Raw genomic sequence first — 26,950 nt, forward strand, 5'->3', positions numbered from 1 at the left:
GACCACAGCCATGTACAGCTAATTTGATATTTTCCCTGTGATACTTTTTCACCTTATCCTATTAAACAAGATATCAAGAAGTGGGAAGAAATGAAGCAAGTTTCCATGGGTAATAAGAATATCCTTATCACCCACCTGGTCCCCTGTTAGTATGTGACAAAAGCAATTTCATCTTTTACTTAGCAGAGCATGGCTTAAATGGGGAGAGGCAGTTTGTTGTTCTTTAAAAACACATGGATCTCTTTGCAGCCTCACCGATCTTCTTTCTTCACCACAGGACACCATGACAGATAACAGAATGATATCGGAGTCATCTCAGCTAAATGAGTTTGAAACCCTTACTGCTAAGTTTCATTTTGTGGATTTGGCAGGGTCTGAACGATTGAAGCGCACAGGGGCCACTGGGGAGAGAGCGAAAGAAGGGATTTCCATCAATTGCGGACTAGTAAGTACTACCTTGCCAGTATTTTGATCCTCCTCGTTTCTTAAAATCATTACATACCACCTTTCATTACATAAGGAATACCAAGTCAATTCACCAAGCAGTAAGACAATGGGGGTGGGGGGAATACAACAATAAAACCCATAATGACAAAACAGGAGTTAAAATAGCAATATCATTTACAGTAGGCAGAAATGCCAGGAACTGGTATTAATGGTCAGCAAATGCCCAGGTAAAATAGGTACATTTTTAATGGAAGAGCCCCGGAGTTTGTGCCAACCTGTCTTCCAAAGGGAGCAAATTCAACACGGTAGGCACCAGTGTGGAGAAATTCCTTCTCTGTACCACAGTGAGATCGAGGTCTGCAAGCCATGTCATGTTTAACAGGTCCTCCTCCAGCTGTTTATGGCCTCATAAGCCAATACTAAAACCTTAGAAGAATCCCTGAGGCAGAGATATACTTAATGCACAGGACCAAGGATTGTAGCGCTTGGATCGCATTCTTGCAAATTATTTCAAAGCTATGTGGGGAATGTAACTAGCCAGCTGTGGCTGCTACTTTTTAATGTTCGTTCCATTTTGTTTTCATTCTACCACCACCCCATTACAAATGAACAGCTCTTTAAATGTGCCACGGGACTCTTCATTTAGTTGTTGCAGTTTAGTCCTGCCGTCATGTCCCTGTAATTAGATAGTCGATGAAACAGCAATTGCTTCCCTACAGTAGAATATCTGTACTGCAATGTAGTGGCTATAAACATTGCATTGGCATAAACTTTGACTTTAACTTGTTATTGGAGCTAGCGACATTACACTGTCCAATGGAGGGGAAAATGTTGATATTAAAGTATACTTGGGTTTTTTGGGGAGGGTTTTTGTTTTTTATTTTACAAAAGTACGCCTGAAAGATATTGCAGAGCCAACTCTGTACTGAGGAAAAAAGTTCTGTACATGATTACCTTGTCTGGGATGCAGGAGAGAACTGTGTGAAGCTTTGAGTTTCCCTTGCATCAGGACTTGTGACTAAATAGGCAACTCATTTCTAAAATAGAACAGTGGCTTGCGTCTTTGACAGTGAAACCTACCGCAGTGGGAAAGGGCAAAGTATAGTTCTGCTGACTGTATTGTTCTCTCCCTCACATTTTCTGACTCTGCACAATGCTGCTGCTGCTGATTGTGTCAATACTGATGAATGTTTTTGGGTGCTGCTGGGGGGTTTTTGGGCAGAATTTTATTAAAACAAATGTTGCGTATTTTATAGTTGGCGTTGGGCAACGTAATAAGTGCACTGGGAGATAAGAGCAAGAGGGTCACTCACGTCCCATACAGAGATTCAAAATTAACACGACTCTTGCAAGACTCTCTTGGAGGAAACAGGTACAAGCAAATTTTTATTTAAAACTATGTTTTAAAGAGATGTCACAAGAACTTTGATTAATTTGATATTGATGGGACTAAAGTGTATTAGAATGAAATAAAATAAGAACCACACTGGCGCTTTCCCTCCTTCCCTCCCTCTCCCTCTCTCTCTCTCTCTCTCTCTCTCTCTCTCTCTCTCTCTCTCTCTCTCTCTCTCTCTCTCTCTCTCTCTCTCATATAGCTGAATTAATAGAATTGGTTTTTCTGCCTCAGCAGAGAAAACATGGTAGCACAATTCATCTTTTTGCTCTGGGTTGCCTGGAGAATGATGCAGCCCCATAAATAAAAGAGGAAATTACCCCTTTTAAAATCCAGTAGCGTGGACAGAAAAAACTCACAAGGGAAAACAAACTAATGTAGAGCACAAGTAAATGATCTGTTTAACAGGAATACTTACTTTGACCCCTTTCAGAGAGACAGTAATGCAGTTAAGCTTCATTTGGATGGAAGCTTAAGGGAGTGGTTTTCCAGTAACGGCTTCAAAAACAAAGCCATTTAGAAGTCAGAGTTTCCTTGAATTTGTTGTGCTGTAGAACTCTAACGCTTTTGCAACTTAATGAGAGAATGCGCAGTTGACAATCCTCAACTCTGCTGGTTTATTAAAGAGTTAGTAAACTTTGCCACAGGAATAGCACTGGGATTCTCCTGTGGGAATACCTACTGTATACTTTCCCCCTTAATTTTGATCGCATCCTCCCATTACATCCTCCTGCAACATCCAGATTCTTTATCATCTTGGTCGCCCTCCTCTGCACATGTTCCAGCTTGCCAATGGTCTTCTTAAATTGTGGTACCCAGAACTGGACATAGTACAGTGGTGCCTCGCTAGACAAATGCCCTGTAAGACGAATTTTTTGCTTAACGAAGAGATTTTTCTAGCGGAGGTTGCCTCGCAAGACGAATTCGTTTTGTGAAAAATTTGTCTAGCGAATCGTGGTTTCCCATAGGAATGCATTGAAGTTCAATTAATGCGTTCCTATGGGCAAAATAATAATAATAAAATTTCAATGCATTCCTATGGGATTCGCTAGACGAATTTTTCGTTATACGAATTGACCTGTGGAAGGAATTAAATTCGTCTAGCGAGGCACCACTGTAATCCAGGTGTGGTCTGACTAAGGCAGAATAGAGTAGGACTCTTCACTTCCCTTAATAGGGACACTATACTTCTGTTGATGCAGCCATGCCCCTACAAAACCATGCCCCTTCTGATACTATACAACAATCATATAGTTGTGCAATAATAACAACTAGGGATGCATTGCAACATTCAGTGCAGATCTGTGTGTTGCCTTTCAGCTAGACCTGCTATTTTCTGTGCACATACATGGGCAAATGATTTGTAGTAGCTTCTTTCAGAGTTACTTAAGTTGAGTTTTCCATTAGGTTCCATTGAACGTAACAGAACTTGCAAACCATTATCTTGAAACTGAAGCTCCCTTGTGTTTTCAGCATTCTTAATTGCTTAGTTTTGGAGCATATAGTGGCTTAAAAGCTCCCCTTTCATGCGCATTGGGTAACTCTAGGATGCTGCAGATGAGGGGCTCTGCTGCAGAAATATTAACAGGTCCCCACTATCACTACACACCACTGGTTGTGCAAGCGGCCTCCTGCCTGTTCAATCTTTGGCTCCAACCCAATGGCCCCAGTGAAGTGAAACTATGCACATGCTTGTGATTTCTTATTTTTCCACTGTAGCCACTGAAAGAATAAGCTGCTTTTGAAAGATGGCTGTTCAGTTCAGCAGTGCAAGTGCCTTTGGTGGAAATGAAAATAAGTACATTGCTGTGCTAAACCTTATTCATGCATCTAAATCTGCTGAATATTGACCACATTCTATTGGTATGCACTGCAAAGAAGCCTAATCTAAAATAACCCTCAGACTGTATTCAAAATACAAACAAGCATTGATGTTATAGTAGCCTATTTGATTATTTTTAAATATATATATAAATGCAGAGTGCAATTAAAGTAAAGGCAAGAAGGCAGTCTCTGTTTCAAAAACTGTAACTTGCAATAAGACATATTCATGGTGTTGTGTAATAACACAGATGGGTAACAATTTTCATTCCTTCCTTAGTTAAGCTATGCTATAGTATATTTTTGCTGGAGAGGAGGGTGGAGGATGTCGGGAAAGGTCACAACTTACTCTTCAGTGATAAGGACAAAATGAATTGCAGTGTAAGCAAAAAATAAAAATAAAATAGCAGGTGGAGGCGGTGGGGGCAGAGGGACTAGAACAAACGAAAGATCCTGTGGACACCTATGTTGGAGATTCATTCCCCGTGTCTGCAGTCATGGGATTGTTTATCACATGATGGTGTATGTTTACATTCCACAAAGACAGGATGTTTGTGTTACTGTGTTCCATGAAGTGGGACTATTGCTCTCTTTGTTGTCTGATGCTAGAGAGAGAGGGAGCCATGTTGCATTGCTCTGAGTGTATTATATGTAAATAAATGTAGATTAGCAGTTGCTGAGGTCTGTTACGCAACTGCGAAGACTCTGCGGATTCCTAAGTGTGCTGATGTCTCCAAGGCATCAGTCGCTATGATATTTGGGTTGGAGAAAGCTTTTGAAGCTCCCGAACGATCGACCAGGAGAGAGAGAACATGACAGTCGGGCATGTGTCTTTACCAAGGTCCTACTCGTGTGTAGGACGCTCCTGTAACAACCTATTGGTGACTAATTCCACAAGCTGGCATTTTCACACATAATTATGCACTTTCATTTAGACACTTTGTAATCTGCTACTAAAATTGGAGAGCGTTTTAATGGTCAGCACTTCAGATTATGTACAAAACGACATAATATCATGCTTGTGTTTTGTTATCAGCCCAGTTAACGTTCTAAGAGTTAACCCACTGCTCCCAATATGGTGTTTTGCTAAGTATATTCACTTCATGGCTTGGAGCTTCTTGCAGATATGCCTGTGTTTAAAATATTTTGATAGGATCAAATAAGTGCGCAGGCCTTCAGAGAAGTGTTACAAGATACAGCTATAATGTACTTCCAATAGCTTCTATAAAGAAACAAAAATAGGTCAGTTTTGGTCTTCTGCCCGAGATGGAATTCATCAGCTTCTACACTCGTGATTTTCATTTTGTTTTGTGCAGCTGCGTCACCATTGTGCCTTGTTAAAATGCTGTGAACTGCAACTTTCATTTATTCATTCATTTAGAAAGAACCCTTTTTGCCGTATTATTAGTAAGGTGAAAATAATTTCTGGATAAATTTCACATACCTTTGGTTGGGAACAATGGAAACAGTTTTGCTTGGTTTTAAAGCTCTGATGAAGCATGTTAGTGCGTTTACCGCCTTTTGTTTATATGTAGCAGTGGCGCACAGCACTGCCCTTGCTTTTTTGCTTCCCTTGATAAAACCTGGACTGTTTTTAACCTGCAGCCAAACCGTCATGATAGCCTGCGTAAGCCCCTCAGATAGAGATTTCATGGAAACCTTGAACACTTTGAAGTATGCAAACCGGGCACGAAATATCAAGAACAAGGTGATGATTAATCAGGACAGGGCTAGCCAGCAGATTAATGCTCTGCGGAGCGAGATCACGCGGCTCCAGATGGAACTCATGGAGTATAAAACGGTAATACTCATTATACTGTTTTCCTCAGTAGTCCTTGGCTGCTACATTAAACCATTTTGCATGTCCAGGTTTTGTTCCTCCTCTCCCCCCTCCCTCCATGGCAAAAAGAGGCATGTGTTCCTCATATAATTGATTTTTTAAAAAACAGAAACAAACCCCATATGCTTCAGAGTAGGACAGGTGGGTATTTGGTTGCCATCTGCAATGTTTCCTGTATGCCAGATAAGCTAATTCATATCAGTTTCTGCTAGCTCCAGACATTCAAGTAGCCATTTCCTAACAGACAGAGCTTGTGACTCTTTCCAACCACGGGTCCACACTGTCCTTTCTGCTGTTGGCAAAAACCTGATTAAAAATACTGCATCAGGTTTGCAGGGATATGCTTCACAAGCCAGTGAAATAAGAACAACACAGGGGGGAGAGAACGAATCCTGCTGTTGCTATTATTATGCAAATAATTTGTCTCCGAAAATCATAAATCACGCATGGCCAAACTTGGCCCTCCAGATGTTTTGGGACTACAATTCCCACCATCCCTGACCACTGGTCCTGTTAGCTAGGGATGATGGGAGTTGTAGTCCCAAAACAGCGGGAGGGCCAAGTTTGGCCATGCCTGTCATAAATGATCTGGCACTCCCACCACATATGTTATATACAGTGGTACCTCGGGTTACAAACACTTCAGGTTACAGATTCCGCTAACCCGGAAGTAGAATCTCGGGTTAATAACTTTACCTCGGGATGAGAACAGAAATTGAGCGGTGGCGGCGGCAGCGGGAGGCCCCATTAGCTAAAGTGGTACCTCGGGTTAAGAACGGTTTCAGGTTAAGAACGGACCTCTGGAACGAATTAAATTTGTAACAAGAGGTACCACTGTATGGGTCATAAACTTTATTTGGAAAATGTTTCCTTCCTTTGTCTTATATCAGGTGTATGGTATAGGTAAAGGTAAAGGGACCCCTGACCATTAGGTCCAGTCGTGACCGACTCAGGGGTTGCACGCTCAGTCAAATTTCAAATTTGGGACAAATCGGTTAATATTTAGACCCTGCTCCTACAGATTGAAATTTTGCCTCATTACTAGTGATGAAAACATAGGAATTTGACTCATTTATTCTCAGTATGTTAAATTGTGAACTAATAAACATAAATTTAGGTTTTATGTAGAGCAATAATAGTTGCATACTATTATTTTCTGCAATATTTATTTATTTACGATAAAACATGTTGATAATTTACATGAAAACCAATGGTTTTGAACAAATTATATGGAACAATTAAGCAAACGGTGTACTAAACAAGTAAACATAAACATTAAACAACCACTCATATTACCATACGCCTGATATAAGATCAAGGGAGGAAACATTTTTCCAAAAAAAGTTTTTTATGACCCACCCTACTGTATGTGCATTTGTGGCACATTTGAAACCAGTGAACTCCTGGGTAGATTTTATGTAACCTGGCCAGAATTAAGGACCAGAGTAGTAACAATTTATGCTAAACCTTGCTTGCTGATAAACTTATTGGAGACCTTCTCACAGAGCCCCAAATCTTGACTCATTTCTTCTCAGAAATGCTAAAATCCAGGACTTGTATCTGATATAGTGCTTTAATCAGCGTAAGGATTCACGTCTACGCAGCAGAGCTCACTCTCTCCTTCCCCCACTTACTTCTAATCCAGTTCTAGTGGTTCCCCAACCTCTGCAGCAGAATTGGGGGGGGGGGAGGCAGGGCATAAACACAAATCCTTGCACTAATGGGTTTCTTATTCACCCTGCTCTAGCATTTTACTTAGATCCACTAACAATGTGTAATTTGTAGTTGTGTTTATCATCTGTTAGGGCAAAAGGATTATTGATGAGGAAGGTATGGAAAGTGTTAATGACATGTTTCATGAAAATGCCATGCTGCAAACAGAAAACAACAACCTCCGCGTCAGGATAAAGGCAATGCAAGAGACTATTGATGCACTGAGAGCCCGAATCACACAGCTTGTGAGTGATCAGGCCAACCAGGTCCTTGCCAGAGCAGGTAATGTGTACTCTTCTCACTGAAAATTGTTGTATGTATCATACTCTTATCTACAAAGGCCCTTGGCATTGTTCACCTCCTTGTTTCACAAGTATAGGGCCTTCCTCAAGTTAGTAATGCACAGAGGCAGAGGGAGTGCAGACTTCAGGTTTGTGAGATCTACTAGGTTGTGGGGTGTGTGTGTGTGTCTGTGTGTGTGTGTGTGTTTTGTTTTACTGGAACCCAAAGGTTTGCCAACTAAAACTAGGTGCGAAAGACATGCAGCTACAATTAAAGAACAGAGCATGCCTGAGCACAATTTGAACTACGAAATTTATTTTCACTACCAGAATTGAACTAAGAACAAAACATACATCTGCATGTATTTCATTATATATTATACTGTATATACATATATAAATGTATGTATGTATGTACCATATTCTATAATTGATTTTATAGCTGCAAACTGCTTAGAAGCTGTTTTGGCATATAAGTGGTATAAATAAGTAAACTAAAAAACTCACACAAAAGTCTTCATTTCAGCAGCCTAATTTAGATGTAAATTGTTGCTTTGTTGTTGCTATTGTTAATCAAGAGAGAATTGGAAACCCTTTCCAATCTACTGCAAATTGCCCAGAGATCCCCAGTGGATCCCTATCTACATAATTTAATCCCTATCTAAACATAATTTAAGTAAAGCTGAACTGTCTCTCTCTCCCCCCCAATACATTCTGCAAACTAACCCTTTCTTGTACACATTCAGTAAGCCAGTAGACCTCTGATTTGTCTACATAAATCCATATTTCCTGTGCCACCTGAGGCGTCATCTCACCTTGGCTCATGGGTGGGCCAGCCCTGCCTTGCTAGACTTCCTGTGGCCATTTAATTTCCCCTTCTGAGTATTAAATGCTATGCAATCCTGATAACAACATTTTGTGTCTGTCTGCCCTTCTATTAAACACACTCTAATATTGGTTGTTGTCTTTTTAAAGGAGAAGGTAATGAAGAAATCAGCAACATGATTCATAACTACATCAAAGAAATTGAGGATCTCAGGTATTATTCGTTTGACATCTTTTGTGATTTTGTCTCGCTTGTGTTTTGCCCCCAGAATGTAGAATATATGTGTAGCTCTATCAGTCTTTGTGGTTAAAATGTATTGTCTATATGTGTGTAACCTGCTGGGACTCTTGTTAGTGGTTCAGCACACACCATGGCTCCAGAAAGCATTGTTCTTCATCCCAAGGTTATTTCTAATGACCCTGAACAGCAGTTGTCCAATCATTAAATAGCTGACTTTCTAGAAAGTATAATTAGAACATAACATTATCAGTTCCTGTATTTGAGCTGCATTAAAGTGCATTAAATCAGCCCTGAGTGCTCACTGGAAGGACAGATCGTGAAGCTGAGGCTCCAATACTTTGGCCACCTCATGAGAAGAGAAGACTCCCTGGAAAAGACCCTGATGTTGGGAAAGATTGAGGGCACTAGGAGAAGGGGACGACAGAGGACGAGATGGTTGGACAGTGCTCTCGAAGCTACAAACATGAGTTTGACCAAACTGCGGGAGGCAGCGCAAGACAGGAGTGCCTGGCATGCTATGGTCCATGGGGTCACAAAGAGTCGGACACGACTAAACGACTAAACAACAACAACAACAACAAAAGTGCATTCACATAGCTGTGAGAGTTTTCCACTGGATCTTCGGTTAATTTGTGTTGGTATCAGATTGGGACACACCAAAGGACCCCACTTTATTATTATTATTATTATTATTATTATTATTATTATTATTATTATTATTGCCTTATTCTTACCGCTAGTGAGTGTGTGACCTTGCTTGGAAATGTTAGACCATGATTTAGCAATTTGTGAATATACCTTGTGGGGAGCTGCTCATGTGCTCATAAGTCCCCTTTCCTCATTTAGTATGGCCTCAAGCAGAAGGATAGAAGCTTTTGACTCCATAGTTAACCACAGTTAGTGCTGAGTTCAAACCCAGACAAACTACATTGGCTCACAGTACATTTCCAAGCACAATTCAAAGTGTTGGTGCTGACCTTTAAAGCTCTAAACGGCCTCAGTCCAGTATACCACCGCCATTGTTCTGCCCAGACACTGAGGTCCAGCGCCGAGGGCCTCCTGGCAGTTCTCTAGCTGCGAGAAGCCAAGTTACAGGGAACCAGACAGAGGGCCTTCTCGGTAGTGGCTCCTGCCCTGTGGAACACCCTCCCACCAGATGTCAAAGAGAAAAACATCTACCAGACTTTTAGGAGACATCTGAAGGCAGCCCTGTTTAGGGAAGCTTTTAATGTTTAACATACCATTGCATTTTAATATTTTGTTGGAAGCCACCCAGAGTGGCTGGGGAAACCCAGCCAGATGGGTGGGGGTATAAGTAATAAATATTATTATTATAATTATTATAATTATTATTATTATTATAAACTGTGGTTAGTTCACTATGGTTTACTGAAATGAGCAAATTTTCTAATCCAGATTTATGACATTGGCTTGTTTCAGTAGCCCTCAGTTAAGACTGAGAACCATATTTGACCATTATATCTGAACCAGATCACATACACCCGTAAATGTTTTCCCTTATTGCGCACTCTGTAAATCTAATGGAATCTGTTGGTAGAGCATGAGATCTCAGGGTTGTAGCTTGGAGCCCCACATTGGGCAAAAGATTTCTGCATTGCAAGGGATTGGATGATACTTGTGGTCCCTTCCAACTCTACAAATCTGCTCCCGGGAACCCATTTTAGTATTTTTTTTTTATTAAAAAAATGTTTGTGTGAAGCAGTTGGCTAGAACCTTGAATATTCTTTTAGAAAAATATTTAACAAAAACGTATACTGACATTTTCCCTTTCCGCTTTCATTTTTACAATTTTCTGTGCCCAGGGCAAAACTACTGGAAAGTGAGGCAGTGAATGAAAATCTTCGGCGCAACTTGTCGAGAGCCTCAACACGGCCAACGTACTTTGGTGGCTCCTCTGCATTTTCTGCTTCCATGCTTCCCTCTGATAAAGAGACAATCGAGATTATTGACTTAGCGAAAAAAGACTTGGAAAAACTGAAGAAAAAAGAAAAGAAGAAGAAGAAGAGGTACCATTTAAAACTACATTTGCAAAGAATGCTGTCTGTTTTAACCAGGGAAAGGTTAATTGTGAGATGAAAAAAAGTCCTCCTTTGGGCACTTGACTGCAATAATTTCCACATAAATCCTGCACATACTTAGCCAAGTCTTCAGCTCTACAGTCTACAGCTATGGCCTAGTTTGCATGTAATGCTGAACCTTGGTTGACACTACAAGCTAAAATGAGTCTGAGCATAGCATTGGGCTTGTTTGCTCCCATCTCCCCTTCTTCTCCCATGCAGCTGGGATAATGGCTTTTCTAGTGTTTAGTTTCACTTCAAAGTGAATTCTGGCATGTTATGTACAAACCCACGATGGTTTGAAGCAAACCCTGGTTAACGTGTAAATAAGATAACATCAGACCATGCGTTGTGAAACTGGCTTGTTAAACTAAGCAGAGTTCATTTTAAACTGCAATATTTTCTTCATACATTACAGTAAGCCAAGATTCTTTGAAACTAAGTGCGACAAAGTTTTTCCGCCAGCCAGGAAGGGAATGTGCAAAACTGAAACTTTTGTCAGGCTCATTCTGTTTTGTGCATGTAGTGCCAAATCATGGTTTAGTGTTGCATGTGAACTAGCTCAGTGGATTATGCACATATTCATACTTGGAAGAGAATATTGGAAGCTCCAGTTAAAAATAAAAGTTCTACCAGGTATAGTGTAGTTGCTTAATTTGAAAGACACATATAGCAGCCATTGAGATTTGCATTGGTTATTGTTAAAATGGCTTGTTTTTCTTTCTTCATACCCAGTCTATGCCTGCCTTGCAACATCACTGCATTTCCATACTCCCTTTGATTTCCCCCTTAACTTCTAATCCTCCCAAATCTTCCATCAACCACTCGATTATTTTAGGCCGTGTTAATAAGTAAAACAAGGAACCAGTAACTATAAGCACTTCCTGTACAGGTAGACAGTTGTCCTTCATTTCCTATTTAATGACACTTACATTGTGTTTTATCTATGTGCAACAAGCTTACAGTGAAACAAGTACATCAGTCAGAGCAAGCACATTCATTCTCTGTTTGATTATGAGTGTATACTGCTTGCTAACTGGCTGTTTTTTGTTTGTTTGCTAAATGTAAAATATAACAGCCGGTTGCTGTGAAAGTAGCAGCTTAAGATGAAGACCTTATTGAGAGGTCTTCCCTCAAATATGGTGATTATATCTAGATGGTAACCTAAAGTGGGTCATTAGTCTCCCTGTATGTGCTGGCCATTTTCTTCTGTAGCCAGGAAACAGATCTGAACTCCAGAGTTTCATTTGAATGACTTAGTTTTACATGACTGAAGAGGAGCCATTTAAACCTGCTTTTCGTCTAATTCATAATCATTATCAACTTTTGATTGAAAATCCCCAGTGCCTCTGATTTCCCCCTCCCCCTTATAATGGTAACTGAGGAAAGAAAATATAGACTTTGTTAGTTCTGAGTTAAATCTAATTCTCAGGTCAAGTTCACAAGACTTGACAGCTCTGCATAAGTGCATAAGGATAACTGAACTAAGAAGTTCTGTCAGAGAAGCACAATTTACATGTACAGTAGCCCAGTTTTGTATTTTAGCATTGTGACCATGTGTCTGAAATACAGGGCAATATCGTTGTGCCTGTCACCTATCGCTGAACTTTGATGTATAGCTGCAGTTTCAAGCTTATCCTTGGAGAAACATAGATGTCCTTGGAAGCTTATCAGGTTTATTTTCAGAAATAAGATTTGCATGATCTGAAAAGGCCTCTTGTTCACCACAAACACTGTGTTCCTAAAACATGTTGTGGTGCTGATTTTTTAAGTACTTGTGGGAGACTTCAGCAACCCTGATATCTGTTGGAACTCTGCCAAGAATGTAAGGTCCAACAAATTTCTCAGTTGCCTCGCTCACAATTTCATTTCCCAGAAGGTGGAAGAAGCAACAAGGGGGTTATCTGTTTTGATAACCTGCCTGGTCCTCACCAACAGGGAGGAACTGATTGGCAAAGTGAAAGAGCAGGGAACATTGGGTGCAAGTGATCATGTTTTCTTGAGTTTCATTATGCAGAAGCAAGGGAAAATGGGGTATAGTCGGACATGCACTCTCTGGACTTTAACAAGGCTGCTTTCAAAAAATCCAATGGTCAGAGAAAAAGAGGTGGACAGGGAAACCACAAAAGCACTGTGGTGAAGGCTGGGATGGCGTGGAAGGAAAGGTTTGCAATGCAGAGCAAAACCAATTTACTTCCCTAATGGTTTGGGGTGGGGAACCTCTGGCCTTCAGGCCAATCTTAGACTGCCAGAGAGTCTCGTCTGGCCCATGAGGCCATTTCCCTCAAACCATAGCCACCTGTCAGTCAGCAGGGAACAGGAGCTCACAGCCAAAGCAGCAAGTGGGGGTGAAAACCTGCTCAGTTAGACTGTGTCCCAATCATGGACATGCAGACAAAGCAAGCAACCTCTTAATTTTTTTTGGAGGGGGGGAGGCATCTGCTGTGAAAGTGATTTCCTCCTTGCACAGCTGGTGTTTTTTTTTCCATTTAACAAATACAGTAATATTATATACTGCTTGGTTGTAAGAAAACCTTGAAGTGGTCTACAGAATGCAGGCTTCTTTCTCCATCAGCTGATGGGCAGGAAGTGGGGAGAAGGAAGTGCTTTGCTAGTCTTATACTTGGCACTTCTTAAAAGTGATGAGCATAGAACTGGCAACGCCACTTGTGCTGCAGTTCCCAACACCCAGCTGCCAGTCATAATGATTCCATGTGATTGATAGGTGAGTTGTCAAACTTGGCAGAGACTGAAAAGGTTGCCTACACTTGCTGTCATCCGGACGTGCATTTCTGTAGTATTTGTACACTTCTGTTTCCTAAGGTTGTATGTCGTAGTTTCTCAAAATCACGGTAAAAGTTATCTAGAGAGCAATGGAAATAATAATAATAATATTATAATAATTTATTATTTATACCCTGCTCATCTGGCTGGGTTTTCCCCAGCCATTCTGGGTGGCTTCCAACAAAATACTAAAATACAATAGTCCTTCGGATATTAAAAGCTTCCCTAAAGAGGGCTTCCTTCAGATGTCTCCTAAAAGTCTGGTAGTTGTTTTTTCCTTTGACATCTGGTGGGAGGGTGTTCCACAGGGCGGGCGCCACTACCGAGAAGCCCCTCTGCCTGGTTCCCTGTAACTTGGCTCCTTGCAGTGAGGAAACCATCAGAAGGCCCTTGGTGCTGGACCTCAGTGACTGGGCAGAAGGATGGGGGTGGAGACGCTCCTTCAGGTATACTGGACTGAGGCCGTCTAGGGCTTTAAAGGCCAGCACGAACACTTTAAATTGTGATCGGAAAGAGTTTTAGCCACCTGCTTTTAAAAATATTTAGCCAGAAATAAGAGATTTTTTACACTGCAAGTTAAAATGATACTGTAAATGCTTACGGTAGAGCTTAATGAGTTTTGGAATATTCTTCCAAAATACCTATATCTTTCTCAGCTACGGTATTAAAAATTCTGCATTGTTATCCTTAGCTACTGCATATTCCTTTATATTCTCCATTTCAAGTTGGTCTATAATTTCAGTACTATATTAAGATTTCAGCAGTCTCAAACTTAATCATCCACTCCACTGCTACGATGCTTACATCTAATGCATCACCTTTTCATTGCTTCTGAGATGTGTTTTTCATTTTTGTTTTTCTAACAAGCACTAACGGTCATATATTGAATTCTAAAAAAAAATATCTCAGCATTACAACAATGTAAAGAGTTGGGGTTTTCAGAATGCATGGTGGAGTAAGTTTTTAAAGTGTGTATGTTTCAAAACCTTAGGGCTCAATTTTTTTTCAGCTGGGCAGTCATCCATTCTCATAATATGGTTTAAAGATAGCACTTCCTGAAATTGAAAACACGTGTAACCTGCCCATTAACTAAGTTTTCCTGCAGAAGGAAATGTCCAGTTTGCAAACCGTTATAACCCGCCCCCCCCCAATATGATAAACTTGTCCTTTTTTAAAACAACAACAACCCAAACAAAAACACCAAACAAAATAGCTGTATGTATGTCATTTAGTTTGCTGTTCCTCCAAAGAACTTTGAAAAAACTTGCAGCTAAAGGACATAGTTTCACTACTAAAGCTGATCATGTGCCTTCAGGAGGCAATTGTGATAGGAGCAAGCAAGCCAGCTCAGGCATGATGGCAGTAAATGGCTTCCTCCTATTGAAAATGCATGGAGAGCATCTGCACCCCTGGGAAGCCTTCCTGTGCAGCTTATGTTCATTTTGGTGGGACCTGCACAGGAAACCTTCCCTGTGTGCAGGATCTGTTTTATTTTCTGTTAATTTTCCAGCTGTCACACCCAAGCTGTTAAGTTCTGCCTCCACCCACAGACAAGAGAAAGCTAGCAGCAGGCTTGGGAAAACCCCATTGTTTTCAGGAGTACAATTAGTGGCCACAAAATGCTGAATGACTGTTTCTGGAGGGACGGAAAACAGTGGGGGACAGGGTCCCATTTGTGAAGAATGTATTGCCACCTTGTGATCTTTTGACAGTGTATTTTTCCTTTTAAAAGAAAAAAATAATCATTTGAAATCCACAAGTTCATGTGTCATCTTTTCTTAACCTTCTTGTTGCTCTCGCTTTTCACTGTCTGGTTTGTCCTTCATTGGCTTGGGCCTTCCAATACTGTACCCTCGTGCTTTTGAAGGCTGCAGAAACTTGAGGAAAGTCAAGAAGAAAGAAGGTTGGAATGTTTCACAGGTTTTTAATTAAACTGTCATTTTTGCAAGCAAGCAAGCAAACAAACAAACCACAAACTGTGCCACATAGATCTAATCCTAGAATTTAATCACATGATTGTGGTTTTTATTTTTTACTAATTCCCCTCCCTGTTATAGACACACACACACACACACACACACACACACACACACACACACACTGCTAGCACATAAAACACTGGCACATATACCTCGGTTTAAAGTTAACCAGAGCAGTTTAAAGGGGCTGGGTGTAAACTAGAACCCATTTCAAAATACCCATTGTTGAGATCAATGCATAATCTGGAGACAAATGTAATTCTTTCTAAATTCAACCAATTTTCCTAGCAGCGGCCTAATTCAACTGAAAAGTGGATCAGTAAATCACAGCATATGCAGTAACTCTAGAGTATAACTATTTTAACTTTATGAACAGCAAACGGTTTTCATTCATTTCATTCACAAACAGACTCAGTGGATTGGGTTATGCCAAACTTCCTTTGCATATCTACTTCAAGGCAAGGTAGAGCTTCCTGCGCCATGTAAGGCAAGGACACTGATTGGCTTAGATCCAGAGTGGCACTAATAATTCCACTGATAATTATAAATACTTATCAAGATGCAAAATAAATATGAACACAATTAAGATATAGGCTATAACTCTTTTTATTAATTTTTTCAAAAAATGAAACTACCAACAAAGAGAAAGGATTCCCATGGATAGCACTTTGCCTGTTATACCTACGTAGAAACAGAATTGTAGAGTTGGAAATTACCCCAAGGTTCATCTCTAGTTTAACCTCCCTGCAATGCAGAAAATACACATCTTCCGAAATACTTCTTTCCTAAACCTAGACCCAAACCTTCTTTCTTAAGCCTAAATGCTGCAGGTTTTTTTGTTTTTAAAAAGTTCATAAGCAAAGGTTAATGGTAATCTAACCTAAAAATCTGCTCTGCTAAAGTTATAACCTGTGTTCCCTAGGCCTGTGCTTTGCTAGCTATCAGTGGCTACTAACCACGATGGCTGTGTTCTATCCCAGATGGGGAGAGAGCTGTTCCACTCATGTCCTGGTTGGTCACTGTGTGGACACGATTCTGGACTTGATGGGCCTTTGTCCTGATCTTACCTATCCACTGCCAACAGTGGCCTTCAGAGATTATTTTCCCTATTTTGCAATTTGAAATAGATGAAGAATAGAGTAATAGGGTAAGATGCTTGCTAGACACTCCAGGGCCTTCATTCCAAAATGTACAACAAAATATTTGAGAAGCATTGGGGGAATAATATCTTCAGGATGAGTAGGGTGATGTCATTGGTGGGGTAACAGTTTGCCAAACCAGGATCAAATCGGACAAGCACATCAATTGTGCAGAACTAACGATGCCTACTGGGAAGTAAGTCCTATTGAATTCAGGATTGTGGAGTTAGGATTAGGTTAGCCACAGTGTGTACTTTGGGAATAACTAGTTTTGCGATCAGTTTTGAAATCTAGCTTCAGGGGCAAAGGGAGTCATGATGGGATTGGGGCTTCCGAGAAAGCAAATCTGTTCCCAGGATGGGATTTCTTGTAAAGTATTAATGATCTTGAGTATAGAGCCTGAGTCAGTTGTGAACTCACGTTTTACAAGAGCATTGATTCAAGTTCAAAGAATGGCAAGGAAGATCTTAACATACTGTGAGGGACGAGGGATACAGGGAAGTCCCTCCCATCTTAAGTTCCAGCCCATCCCCAAGCGCGGGAGAGAGTAAGGAGAGCTCTGCCTCCAGCGGAGAGTCAGGAAGTGGTGTCCGAGGCTCAGGCAAGGTTGTGGAGCCCAGGCCGCAGGTGGGACAGGAAGTTGGACGCACAGGGGGGAGGCCAATTCCCCCAACTCCCGAATTGCGACGCAAACGTAGGGGGGAAGAGGTTGGGTCTGCCAAAGCTGTGGTGCTGGAAGAAAACGCGCCAATCGCCATTCGGGAGTTCAGACACCTCACCTTAAGGATGCATTTTTACTGCTCTGAACACTGTAAATAATCAGCACTTAATAAAAACCTTAAAAGACCATGCTGGAGTCGTTACTCTAGAGTAGCCATACCAGGCCCTCTGACAGCAACTCCCGAATCTTTTTTTTTGGCTACTTTGGAGTGCAGCGATGAGCGCTCAAGAGGCTGAGCATTGGAGGCTGGAGGCCGAAGCAGCGAAGCAGGAGCTGCAGAACCTCACAGCGCACGCACAGCAGCAATTGCATGCCGCTCAAGAGGAAGCGCGAGGGGCGCAGGAGGAGCTGAACAAGCTGGTGGACCAGGTGAGGACAAAAGAGGAGACTGAGAAACAGCTAAGGGTGATGGTTTTGGACCTACAGAAAAAGTTGGAAGAGGAGAAAGCCGCTAGAGGTGGGGGGGTGCCCCAGCCGCAGCTAGTCCAAGTGAGAAGGGGACAGAGCCTAGTCACCAAGTTTAGCGGCGACCCTAGGGAGTACCTAGGATTCGAGACAGAAATAAATTATGCGCTGGAATTGCATGCAGCAGAATTCCCAGATGACGCGCACAGAGTCTCCTTTATCATAGAGCATTTGACGGGGGCCGCCCGAGAATGGGTAAGACCGCTCATCGCGCAAAAAAATCCTTGCATGAAGAACGCAAAATTATTTCTAGAAGCTTTAAAAATAATGTACGCTAGTGACAGTGAAATGGAGGCCACTAAAGAGGAGCTTCATAACTTAACACAAGGAAAATCGACAGTTAGGGACTACTGGGCGAGATTCACCATGCTGGTGCACAAACTGGGGTGGGATCTGCAAAGTGAGCCAGTGAAATCAGCCTTCTACATGGGTTTGCACGCAGACGTTAAGGATGAGCTGGCAAGAGGTCCCAAACCGCGAACTATGGATGAGTTAAGCAAAGCGGCGCTAGCGGTGGGGGTGAGACAGGAATCCAGATGGAATGACAAACAAGCGACGCGCGCAGCAAAACCTTGGTTCCCACGCTCCCAGGACAGACCACATCACCAAACCCCACCCCAGGGCCCGCCCCCACACCCGCCCAGGCCAAGCCCAGAGCCGGAACCGATGGAGATCGGAGGAGCGCGCGCGCGGGCTTTTCAAACCCCGGCGGCGCCAAGACGCAAGGAGGGAAGAGGCGGGAATTGCTTTCTCTGCAACTCCCCCCGGCATCGCGTCAGAGACTGCCCTCATCGCAGAGAGTGGCAAGGAAAGGCGGGAACGGTTGTACCTTCCCCAGCTGACGCAGCACCACAGCAGGGAAACGAGACAGCCTGGCTGCAGGAGACAAGGGGGAGCGGCCAGGCACAGTCAGCAGACAACAGCCCCCGCCCGCCCACCCGCACAGAGAGGAGCACAGCCAGCCCACCCCTCCCAGAGCAGGAGTGGTTCTAGAAGTCACGCTCACGCTCCCAAATGGCTATCCCCTGACAGTCCTCGCCTTAATTGACAGTGGTGCCTCAGCCAACTTCTTCTCGAGAAACTTTGCGGAAGAGCACCAGATCCAACTTCTGCAGCTGGATTTTCCCCTGCACGTGGCCACCATTGACGGCAGAGAGCTGCTGGGAGGGGCCATCACGCATCAAACCCCCCCCATGAGAATGACGGTGGGAAGGCACTCAGAGACACTGGCTTTCAACGTCACAACCATCTCAGACCCCCCCATCGTCTTGGGCATGAGCTGGCTGACGCGCCACGACCCCTCCATAAGTTGGCACCAGAGATGCATCACTTTTGGATCGGACTTTTGTCTGGAACATTGCATGCAGCACCAACCAGGGGAGGGGCCTCCGATAGCCACGGTGGCCACCATGCACGTCAAGGGGGGTGAGGCAATACCCAAGCCGTACTGGGACCTGCAGGAGGTCTTCAGCGAAGCGGAGTCCGACCATCTACCCCCACACAGGCCTTTTGACTGCCAGATCAACCTGGTGCCAGGGGCAACTATACCCCCAGCCAAGCTGTACGCCATGTCAGATCAGGAACTGGAGGATCTGCGCGCTTTCATCGACAAGAACCTCAAGCGGGGGTTCATCAGAGAAAGCAAGGCAGCAGGGGGCAGCCCGGTCTTCTGGGTGGACAAGAAAGACACGCAACAGCGCCGTCTGGTGGTGGATTTTAGACGGCTGAATTCGGTGACAGAGCCAGTGGCTTTCCCCATGCCCAGAGTGGATGATCTCCTGACAGCGGCACGCAGGGGCAAGATCTTCACCAAGCTCAACCTAAGAGGGGCGTACAACTTGATTAGGATCCGGGAGGGTGATGAATGGAAAACCACGATGTTCACGCCTCTGGGCTCTTTTGAATATCTGGTGATGCCCTTCGGGTTGCAAGGGGGCTCAGCATGCTTCCAGGCCTTCATGCACCACGTCCTGGGGTCCCTCCTCTTCAAGAACTGCTTGGTCTTTCTGGATGACATCCTTATCTACTCCAATGACCCAGTGCAACATGTGAAGGATGTCAGGGAGGTGTTGCAGCGCCTGAAGGACAACCACCTGTATGTGAAGCTGGAGAAGTGCAAGTTTCACACCAAAGAAGTGGACTTCCTAGGCTACAAGCTGTCAGACAAGGGGCTGGCGATGGACAAGGACAAGGTGCAGGCCATCCTGGACTGGCACAGCCCCAGGACGCGCAAAGATGCCCAACGCCTACTAGGCTTCGCGAACTTCTACAGGAAGTTCATCAAGAACTTCTCTCGCGTCACGGCTCCTATCACCGACTGCCTGAGAGGCAAGCAGAAGTTCCGGTGGACACCAGAGGCGCAAGCAGCGTTCGAAAGCCTCAAGAGGGTATTCGCTTCAGACCAGCACCTGTTCCACGTGGTGCAGGATGCGCCCCTACGCCTGGAGACAGATGCTTCGGACAAGGCTCTGGGAGCGATTCTGTTGCAACTGGACGCCAACAGAGAGTGGAGACCCTGTGCCTTCTTCTCCAGGAAGCTGACCCAGCCGGAACGCAACTACACAGTGTTTGACAGGGAACTTCTCGCGATCCACGCTGCGTTCCAGCACTGGCGACACTTCCTGGTGGGCGCCAAGCACCCCATCCAGGTGTGCACAGACCACAAGAACCTGGAGTTCTGGAGAACTGCCAGGGTGCTCAACCAGCGGCAGATACGGTGGGCAGAGTTCTTCTCGAACTTCAACTTCTCCATCCACTACATCCCGGGAGAGCAGAATGTCAGGGCGGATGCCCTCTCCCGCAAGCCAGAGTACATGGAGGAGGAGTTGCCACCGGCACCCAGGCATATTTTCCCCCCATCAGCATGGTCCTGCGGAGCAGCAGTGGTGAGCGAGGCAGAACTCACAGCACTGACAGCAGCTGATGAATTTGCCACCCGCATCTTCAGAGAACTGAGAGGGGGGGGGAGCAGGCCAAAGACTTTGAGGAAAGGAGGGGTTTGCTTTTTTACAAGGGAGCCCTGTACCTGCCAACCAAACAGCTGAGAGGTAAGGCCCTCAAGCAGATGCACGACAACCCAACGGCGGGTCATTTTGGAAGGGACAAAACCACTCACCTAGTCATGAGACACTTCTGGTGGCCAGGGGTGCGGGAGGATGTTCGGGATTATGTAAGGGGATGTGACACCTGCCAGCGAGCAAAGGTGGTCAGAGCGCCACCAGCAGGTTTGCTGGAGCCCTTAGCCACACCGCACAGGCCGTGGGAAGTAGTGTCCATGGACTTCATCACAGACCTGCCGTCGTCCAGGGGCAAGACCGCAGTGTTGGTGGTGGTGGACCTCATGTCCAAAATGTGCCATTTTATACCGTGTGCCAGGGCGGTCTCGGCAGAAGAGACGGCCAAACTGTTTGTTGACCACGTATTCAGACTGCATGGATTGCCTTTAAGGGTTATTTCGGATCGTGGCCGCCAATTTGTTTCCAGGTTCTGGCGGCGGCTCATGAACCTCCTGCAGGTGGAGGTCAGCTTGTCGACGGCTAGGCACCCGCAAACCAATGGACAGGCGGAGCGGGTCAACGCCATTCTGCAGCAGTACCTGAGATGTTACGTCAGCCAGAGGCAAACGGACTGGGTGGATCGCCTGCCACTGGCAGAATTTGCCTACAACAATGCGGTGCACGTCTCCACAGGGGTGTCGCCCTTTAAGGCCAACTACGGGCGCGACCTCAGATCTTTCCCGGAGAGGGAGGGGGAGGAGGAGGAAGAGGGCCCACAGGCAGAGGATTGGGCAGAGGACCTGGAGACGGTGCACCAGCAGCTCCGAGAACACTTGGAGAGGGCCAAGGAAGCGTACAAGAAGGGGGCAGATCGCCACAGGCGACCGGGAGAGGTCATCAGGGTGGGGGACAAGGTTTGGTTATCCTCGGAAGGTCTTCCCACCAGGGGGCGATGCAAGAAGTTAGCACCCAGGAGGCTGGGCCCCTTCACGGTCACGCAACAGGTCAACCCGGTAGCCTTCAGGCTAGCACTGCCGGAGGACATGAGAGTGCACCCAGTGTTTCATAGATCGCTGCTGTCGCCGTACAGGGAAAGTACCAGGTTCAGGGACAGCGATCAGCCTCCAGAGGGAGGGGGGGAGACGGGAGACGCCCGACAGCTCAATGAGGCAACTGAGATTTTAGACTCAAGGAGAGGGGTGAGAGGACTGGAGTACCTGATAGCATGGGAGGACACTCCGCCGTCCCACAATGAGTGGATACCGGCCACAGAAGTACCTGAGGAATTTTTAGTGGAAGAGTTCCACGCCCTGTTCCCCCACAGGCCCAAGCCCTGGCACATGGAAAGGGAGGGAGAGGGGGAGGGGCAGGAGGAAGGGATAGCAGGCAGCAGCTCTCCATGGAGATGGGAAGCGGAATTTGAGGACACGGAAGAAGAGGTGTGGGTTTCACCGAGGTCAACGACGTCAGAGGCAGGAGAGGACTGGCAGAACATTTTTACTCCCACCAGCTCTGACGCCACTGACTTCTTGGGATTCCCGTCTTCTCAGGGGGAAGGAGAAAGATCGCAGGATTGGGGGGAAATTTTTACACCCACAGGCTCGGATGCCACAGACTTCTTGGGGTTTCACTCGTCCCCAGCAAGCGGAGAGCCACTAGGAAGGGGGGGAGAGGAGCCTGGGAGGGGGATGGATGTGAGGGACGAGGGATACAGGGAAGTCCCTCCCATCTTAAGTTCCAGCCCATCCCCAAGCGCGGGAGAGAGTAAGGAGAGCTCTGCCTCCAGCGGAGAGTCAGGAAGTGGTGTCCGAGGCTCAGGCAAGGTTGTGGAGCCCAGGCCGCAGGTGGGACAGGAAGTTGGACGCACAGGGGGGAGGCCAATTCCCCCAACTCCCGAATTGCGACGCAAACGTAGGGGGAAGAGGTTGGGTCTGCCAAAGCTGTGGTGCTGGAAGAAAACGCGCCAATCGCCATTCGGGAGTTCAGACACCTCACCTTAAGGATGCATTTTTACTGCTCTGAACACTGTAAATAATCAGCACTTAATAAAAACCTTAAAAGACCATGCTGGAGTCGTTACTCTAGAGTAGCCATACCAGGCCCTCTGACACATACCAAGAAGCGGGCGGACTAAGATGACTGTGTGGATTATTAATACACCGCAGAGGGCAGAACATTGGAAGCATGTGAATAGGAGAAGAAAAGGCTATAAGCCACCCATTCATCTGTTTAGGTCTGGGAATCTAAAGGATAACGGCTGTGGCAGCAAAGCATCTCACTTGACTTTTAGCACAGATGGGCTCCATGGAAACTGCCTGGAAAAAAACTTTGTATGGGAGCTCCATGCAGCTAGTGTCACTTTTTATAAAGATACTTGCCCCTCTTCCTCTTGTGCCACTAGAAATACAGTCGTGCCTCTACTTACGTATCCCTCCGGATATGTAAACTTCGGGTTGCGAACACGGCAAACCTGGAAGTGTATATTTCCAGGTTTCCCTGTGCGCCCATGCACAGAAGCACTCTGTGTGCCTTGCACATGTGCAGAAGCGCTCTATCATGCCTTGTGCATGTGCAGAAGCAGCATCTCTGGATACAGACTTTTCAGGTTGCGGATGGACCCCTGGAACGAAGTAAGTTCGTATCCGGAGGGTCCACTATAGTCGTATTGGGAAAGAAGGGTGACTTTCACCTGAGACCAAGAAAGGCTCAATGCTTAGGTTTAGAATTTGATTGGCTGGTGACCTTGTTCTATCTGTTTGTTTTTCTCCATTGAATATATGAGCTTGCTAAATGCTGTAGACATGTTTCTCATCCTATTCCAGCACCACTGGCTTATTTGCATCTTCTTTGCCCTTTGTTTTATGACCTCTGTTATTTGCTGATCACATTTTTAGCTGTGCTTTACAATTATTTCCTTTTTACTACCCTATCACATTAGATAAGTCTGGCAAAAAATAGCAATGTGTTAGATGTTATTTATTTTCATTTATTTTTGTCCATTCCATCTTGAAGGCTCAAGATAGATACTATAAAAAAATAACATTATGTATGTGTGAATGAATCTTCCGCTTCTTCTTCTTCTTCTTCTTCTTCTTCTTCTTCTTCTTCTTCTTCTTCTTCTTCTTCTTCTTCTTCTTCTTCTTCTTCTTCTTCTTCATTTTCAGTATTTAAACACTGCTCAATGGCCACAGTTCTCAAGATGGTTTAGAAGCAAAAATAAACAAACCCATACTAAGACCAGTAGTAGAGAATATGATTAATACAGTGGTACCTTGGGTTACAGACGCTTCAGGTTACAGACACTTCAAGTTACAGACTCCGCTAACCCAGAAATAATACCTCGGGTTAAGAACTTTGCTTCAGGATAATAACAGAAGCCCATCGCCCAACCCTTCCCGGCTTGCTTTTATTAGCTAGGATGGGCAAGGATCAAGGAGACAGGTGGTTCGTTTCATGCGTCAAAGCAGCCTGTCCACGGGGGTAACGGATTGAAATTGAGTCCATGCAACTCGACCAGACAGAGCTCCAGCCCTGCTCCCACGGTGATGCCTACCTCCTTCCGAATCTGAGTGACTTTATCTGCAAAAAACTTTGTGAAATCATTGCAGGAGATCTTGGGGTCTTTACAAGGCCCCGATGGTAAAGGTGGTTCTGTTAAATTGTGAACCACCTGAAAGAGTCTCCTGCTACTATTTTCTGCAGATGCAATAGAGGCGGTGAAGAAAGTATTCTTCGCCGTCGCCATCGCCATTTGGTAGGCTCAACGTTGAGCTCTAGCCCGTGTCCGATCCGATTCAGAGTGAGTTTTCCGCCACCAGCGCTCTCACCGTCTCAGCGATTGTTTCATCGCCCTCAGCTCCGGGGAAAACCACAGGGCAGTCGGAGAGGGCACTTCGGAGCCAGACAGTCAATAGCCCTGGTTAACTCCATATTCCAACGGGTCACCAGGGAATCAGCTGAAAGGCCATCAACATGGGATAAAGCATCCCCTACCACTCTCTGGAAACCATTTGGATCCATTAAGTGTGGGGGCGGACCATCCAAATTGGTCCCACCTCCCTGCAGAGGGGAAGGGTCACGGAGAAGTCCAGTTGCACTAGGAAGTGATCTGACCATGGCACTTCTTTTGAAGTGGCACTTGCAAGGGACTGAGCCCCATTGAACTCAGTGGTATTTGTTTCTGGGTAAATATAGCTAGGATTTTCTTGCATATGTTACAAAAGCACACACACACACACACACAACCTGCATTTCTTGGTATGCTGTTTTGATGATCCTTCTGCTCCTTAAATGATCTCTGTGGGTAGTACATAATTGTTTTATGTACAGGCCTGTGATTTTAGGGATATTTTTCTGGCTTCTATGGTTCCATCTTATATATTACACCCAGCTTAACTCTAAGCTGCTCTGGCATGCTGAAGACCAGCCTTTGCCAACTTGGTGGCTCCAGATATTTTGGACTACAACTAGCTGGGGCTGATGGGAGTTGTAGTCCAAAACATCAGGAGGGCACAAGTTTGGCAAAGGCTGGTGTCAGCACTCTACGGTTCTCCAGTGCCTTTCTGGTTGTCTGTCTGCAATGCTTTCCCTTTTCCCATTTGAACTTTCCCACCCATTAACTTTTAGCTTCACTTCTGAATCTCCAGAATGCAACTTTATGCATGATGGGGGAAAACAGTCGTTGGGATCTTTATGGTTCTCCTTGCCATTTCAAAGCATTTGATCTTGTAAGAAGCCATGAAGCTAAAATGTTGAATGCCCCCTCCCTTTCACGTTCTCCTTTCAGTGAAGCACCAGGTTGTGGCTGGGGCTTTAGCCAGGTGGTTGGTTTGAGGAGAGGGGAAGTAACCCCCTTCTTGTATTTTATGACCTCTTTTGTATTTCCTATCATAGCACTGTTAAAGAGGAGAGCACAGACAATGAGCAGGAGAAGAGGGATGAAAAGGGCGCTTCTGAAAGAGAGAATAATGAACTGGAAGCAGTAAGTATTGTTATCTTAATATATTCCGTCAATATTAATAAAACTCTCGCACTGCCTCCCTGCCTTTTTATGATTCAGAAAGGCAGAACTTGAAACAACAGAGAGAGGACATAAGTAAACGTCATAAGTAAATAGTAATTAAAGCAAAGCACATGCAACTAATTCTGCCGCAGTTAGTCTTATAATAGTTGTGTATTTCAGCAGAATATAAAGTGTTTGCTGTGAACTGACTAAAGTTTAAATTGTGCTCTGTACTTAAAATAAGGGATTTGTGGAGTAATCCAATTTGTACCCTCTTTCTCCTTTTCTTACTTTAGGAAGAAGGTCAGGAGCTTAGTGACCGTGAAGATGATGAGGAAGATGACGAGGAAGATGAAGATGACATGGAAGTTGTTGGAAGCTCGGATGATTCCGATTCTGATTCTGATGAAAAAGGTGACACCAACTCCAATAATCTTACAGATTTTTTGCAGCTGTTTGTGCAGAAAACTCATGTCATATTTTCCAAGGACCTAAATGGGCATCTTTGGGTTAGCAGCTACATCCTGAGTTAAATTAGGGATGGGGAACTTCTTTTGGTCCAAGAGCTGGATTCAAATGTGGCCAGTCTTCTTTAATGTTGGGTGAGGCCAAAGACAGAAGTGAGTGGAATGCAATTATTCTAGTGGAATGAATTAAGTAAGTTTGATACATTAAAATAATAAAAGACCAAAGACTCTGCACCACTTAATGAACCTGCAACACTATGATATACTTATCTTGTTTAGGTTGCAAATGTCCCACAGTAAGATACTGTAAGATGAAACATAACTTAATTTTGTCATTCAGATTATAGATACAGGGGCAGGGGGAATGTCAAATCTACTGATTAGAATGTACATTCAATTTTCTATGGCATAACATTTGTTACATGGCACACAACATTTGCAAGCCATGCATTCCAGACTAGCAGGTGTTATTTGCAGTCAGTTGTGAACGTGCATTTCAGTTGCAGCTTTCTGTACAATGTCCCATGAACACCCTGGCAGTGAGATCTGCATAATAGACCAATGCGTTCTATCTCTTTGGAATGTGATTGCAGCAAGGGTTCCCATTGGACAGGCTTCCTCAAACTTGGTCCTCCAGATGTTTTGAGACTACAATTCCCATCATCCCTGATCACTGGTCCTGCTAGCTAGGGATCATGGGAGTTGTAGGCCAAAAACATCTGGAGGGCTGAGTTTGAGGAAGCCTGCCTTTGGAGGGC

General features: G+C 44.5%; 1 protein-coding gene across 7 annotated transcripts in view; it reads left to right on the forward strand.

Annotated features, from left to right (window-relative positions):
- The window catches only part of KIF21A (kinesin family member 21A), a 102,045-nt gene that overhangs the window by 39,856 nt on the left and 35,239 nt on the right, over window positions 1-26,950 (forward strand). For 6 of the 7 annotated variants that reach the window (XM_060279379.1, XM_060279381.1, XM_060279384.1 and 3 more), the window contains exons 6-13: window positions 278-445; window positions 1,704-1,819; window positions 5,267-5,462; window positions 7,307-7,496; window positions 8,471-8,534; window positions 10,385-10,588; window positions 25,617-25,704; window positions 26,022-26,139. In XM_060279379.1, coding sequence (XP_060135362.1) covers window positions 278-445; window positions 1,704-1,819; window positions 5,267-5,462; window positions 7,307-7,496; window positions 8,471-8,534; window positions 10,385-10,588; window positions 25,617-25,704; window positions 26,022-26,139 — 1,144 coding nt within the window. Of the gene's footprint in view, window positions 1-277; window positions 446-1,703; window positions 1,820-5,266; window positions 5,463-7,306; window positions 7,497-8,470; window positions 8,535-10,384; window positions 10,589-15,290; window positions 15,327-25,616; window positions 25,705-26,021; window positions 26,140-26,950 lie in introns of all 7 variants that reach the window. The other variant, XM_060279386.1, reaches the window with a different exon arrangement.

The sequence above is a fragment of the Zootoca vivipara genome, chromosome 10 (assembly GCF_963506605.1).
Source record: "Zootoca vivipara chromosome 10, rZooViv1.1, whole genome shotgun sequence".
NCBI lineage: Eukaryota > Metazoa > Chordata > Lepidosauria > Squamata > Lacertidae > Zootoca > Zootoca vivipara.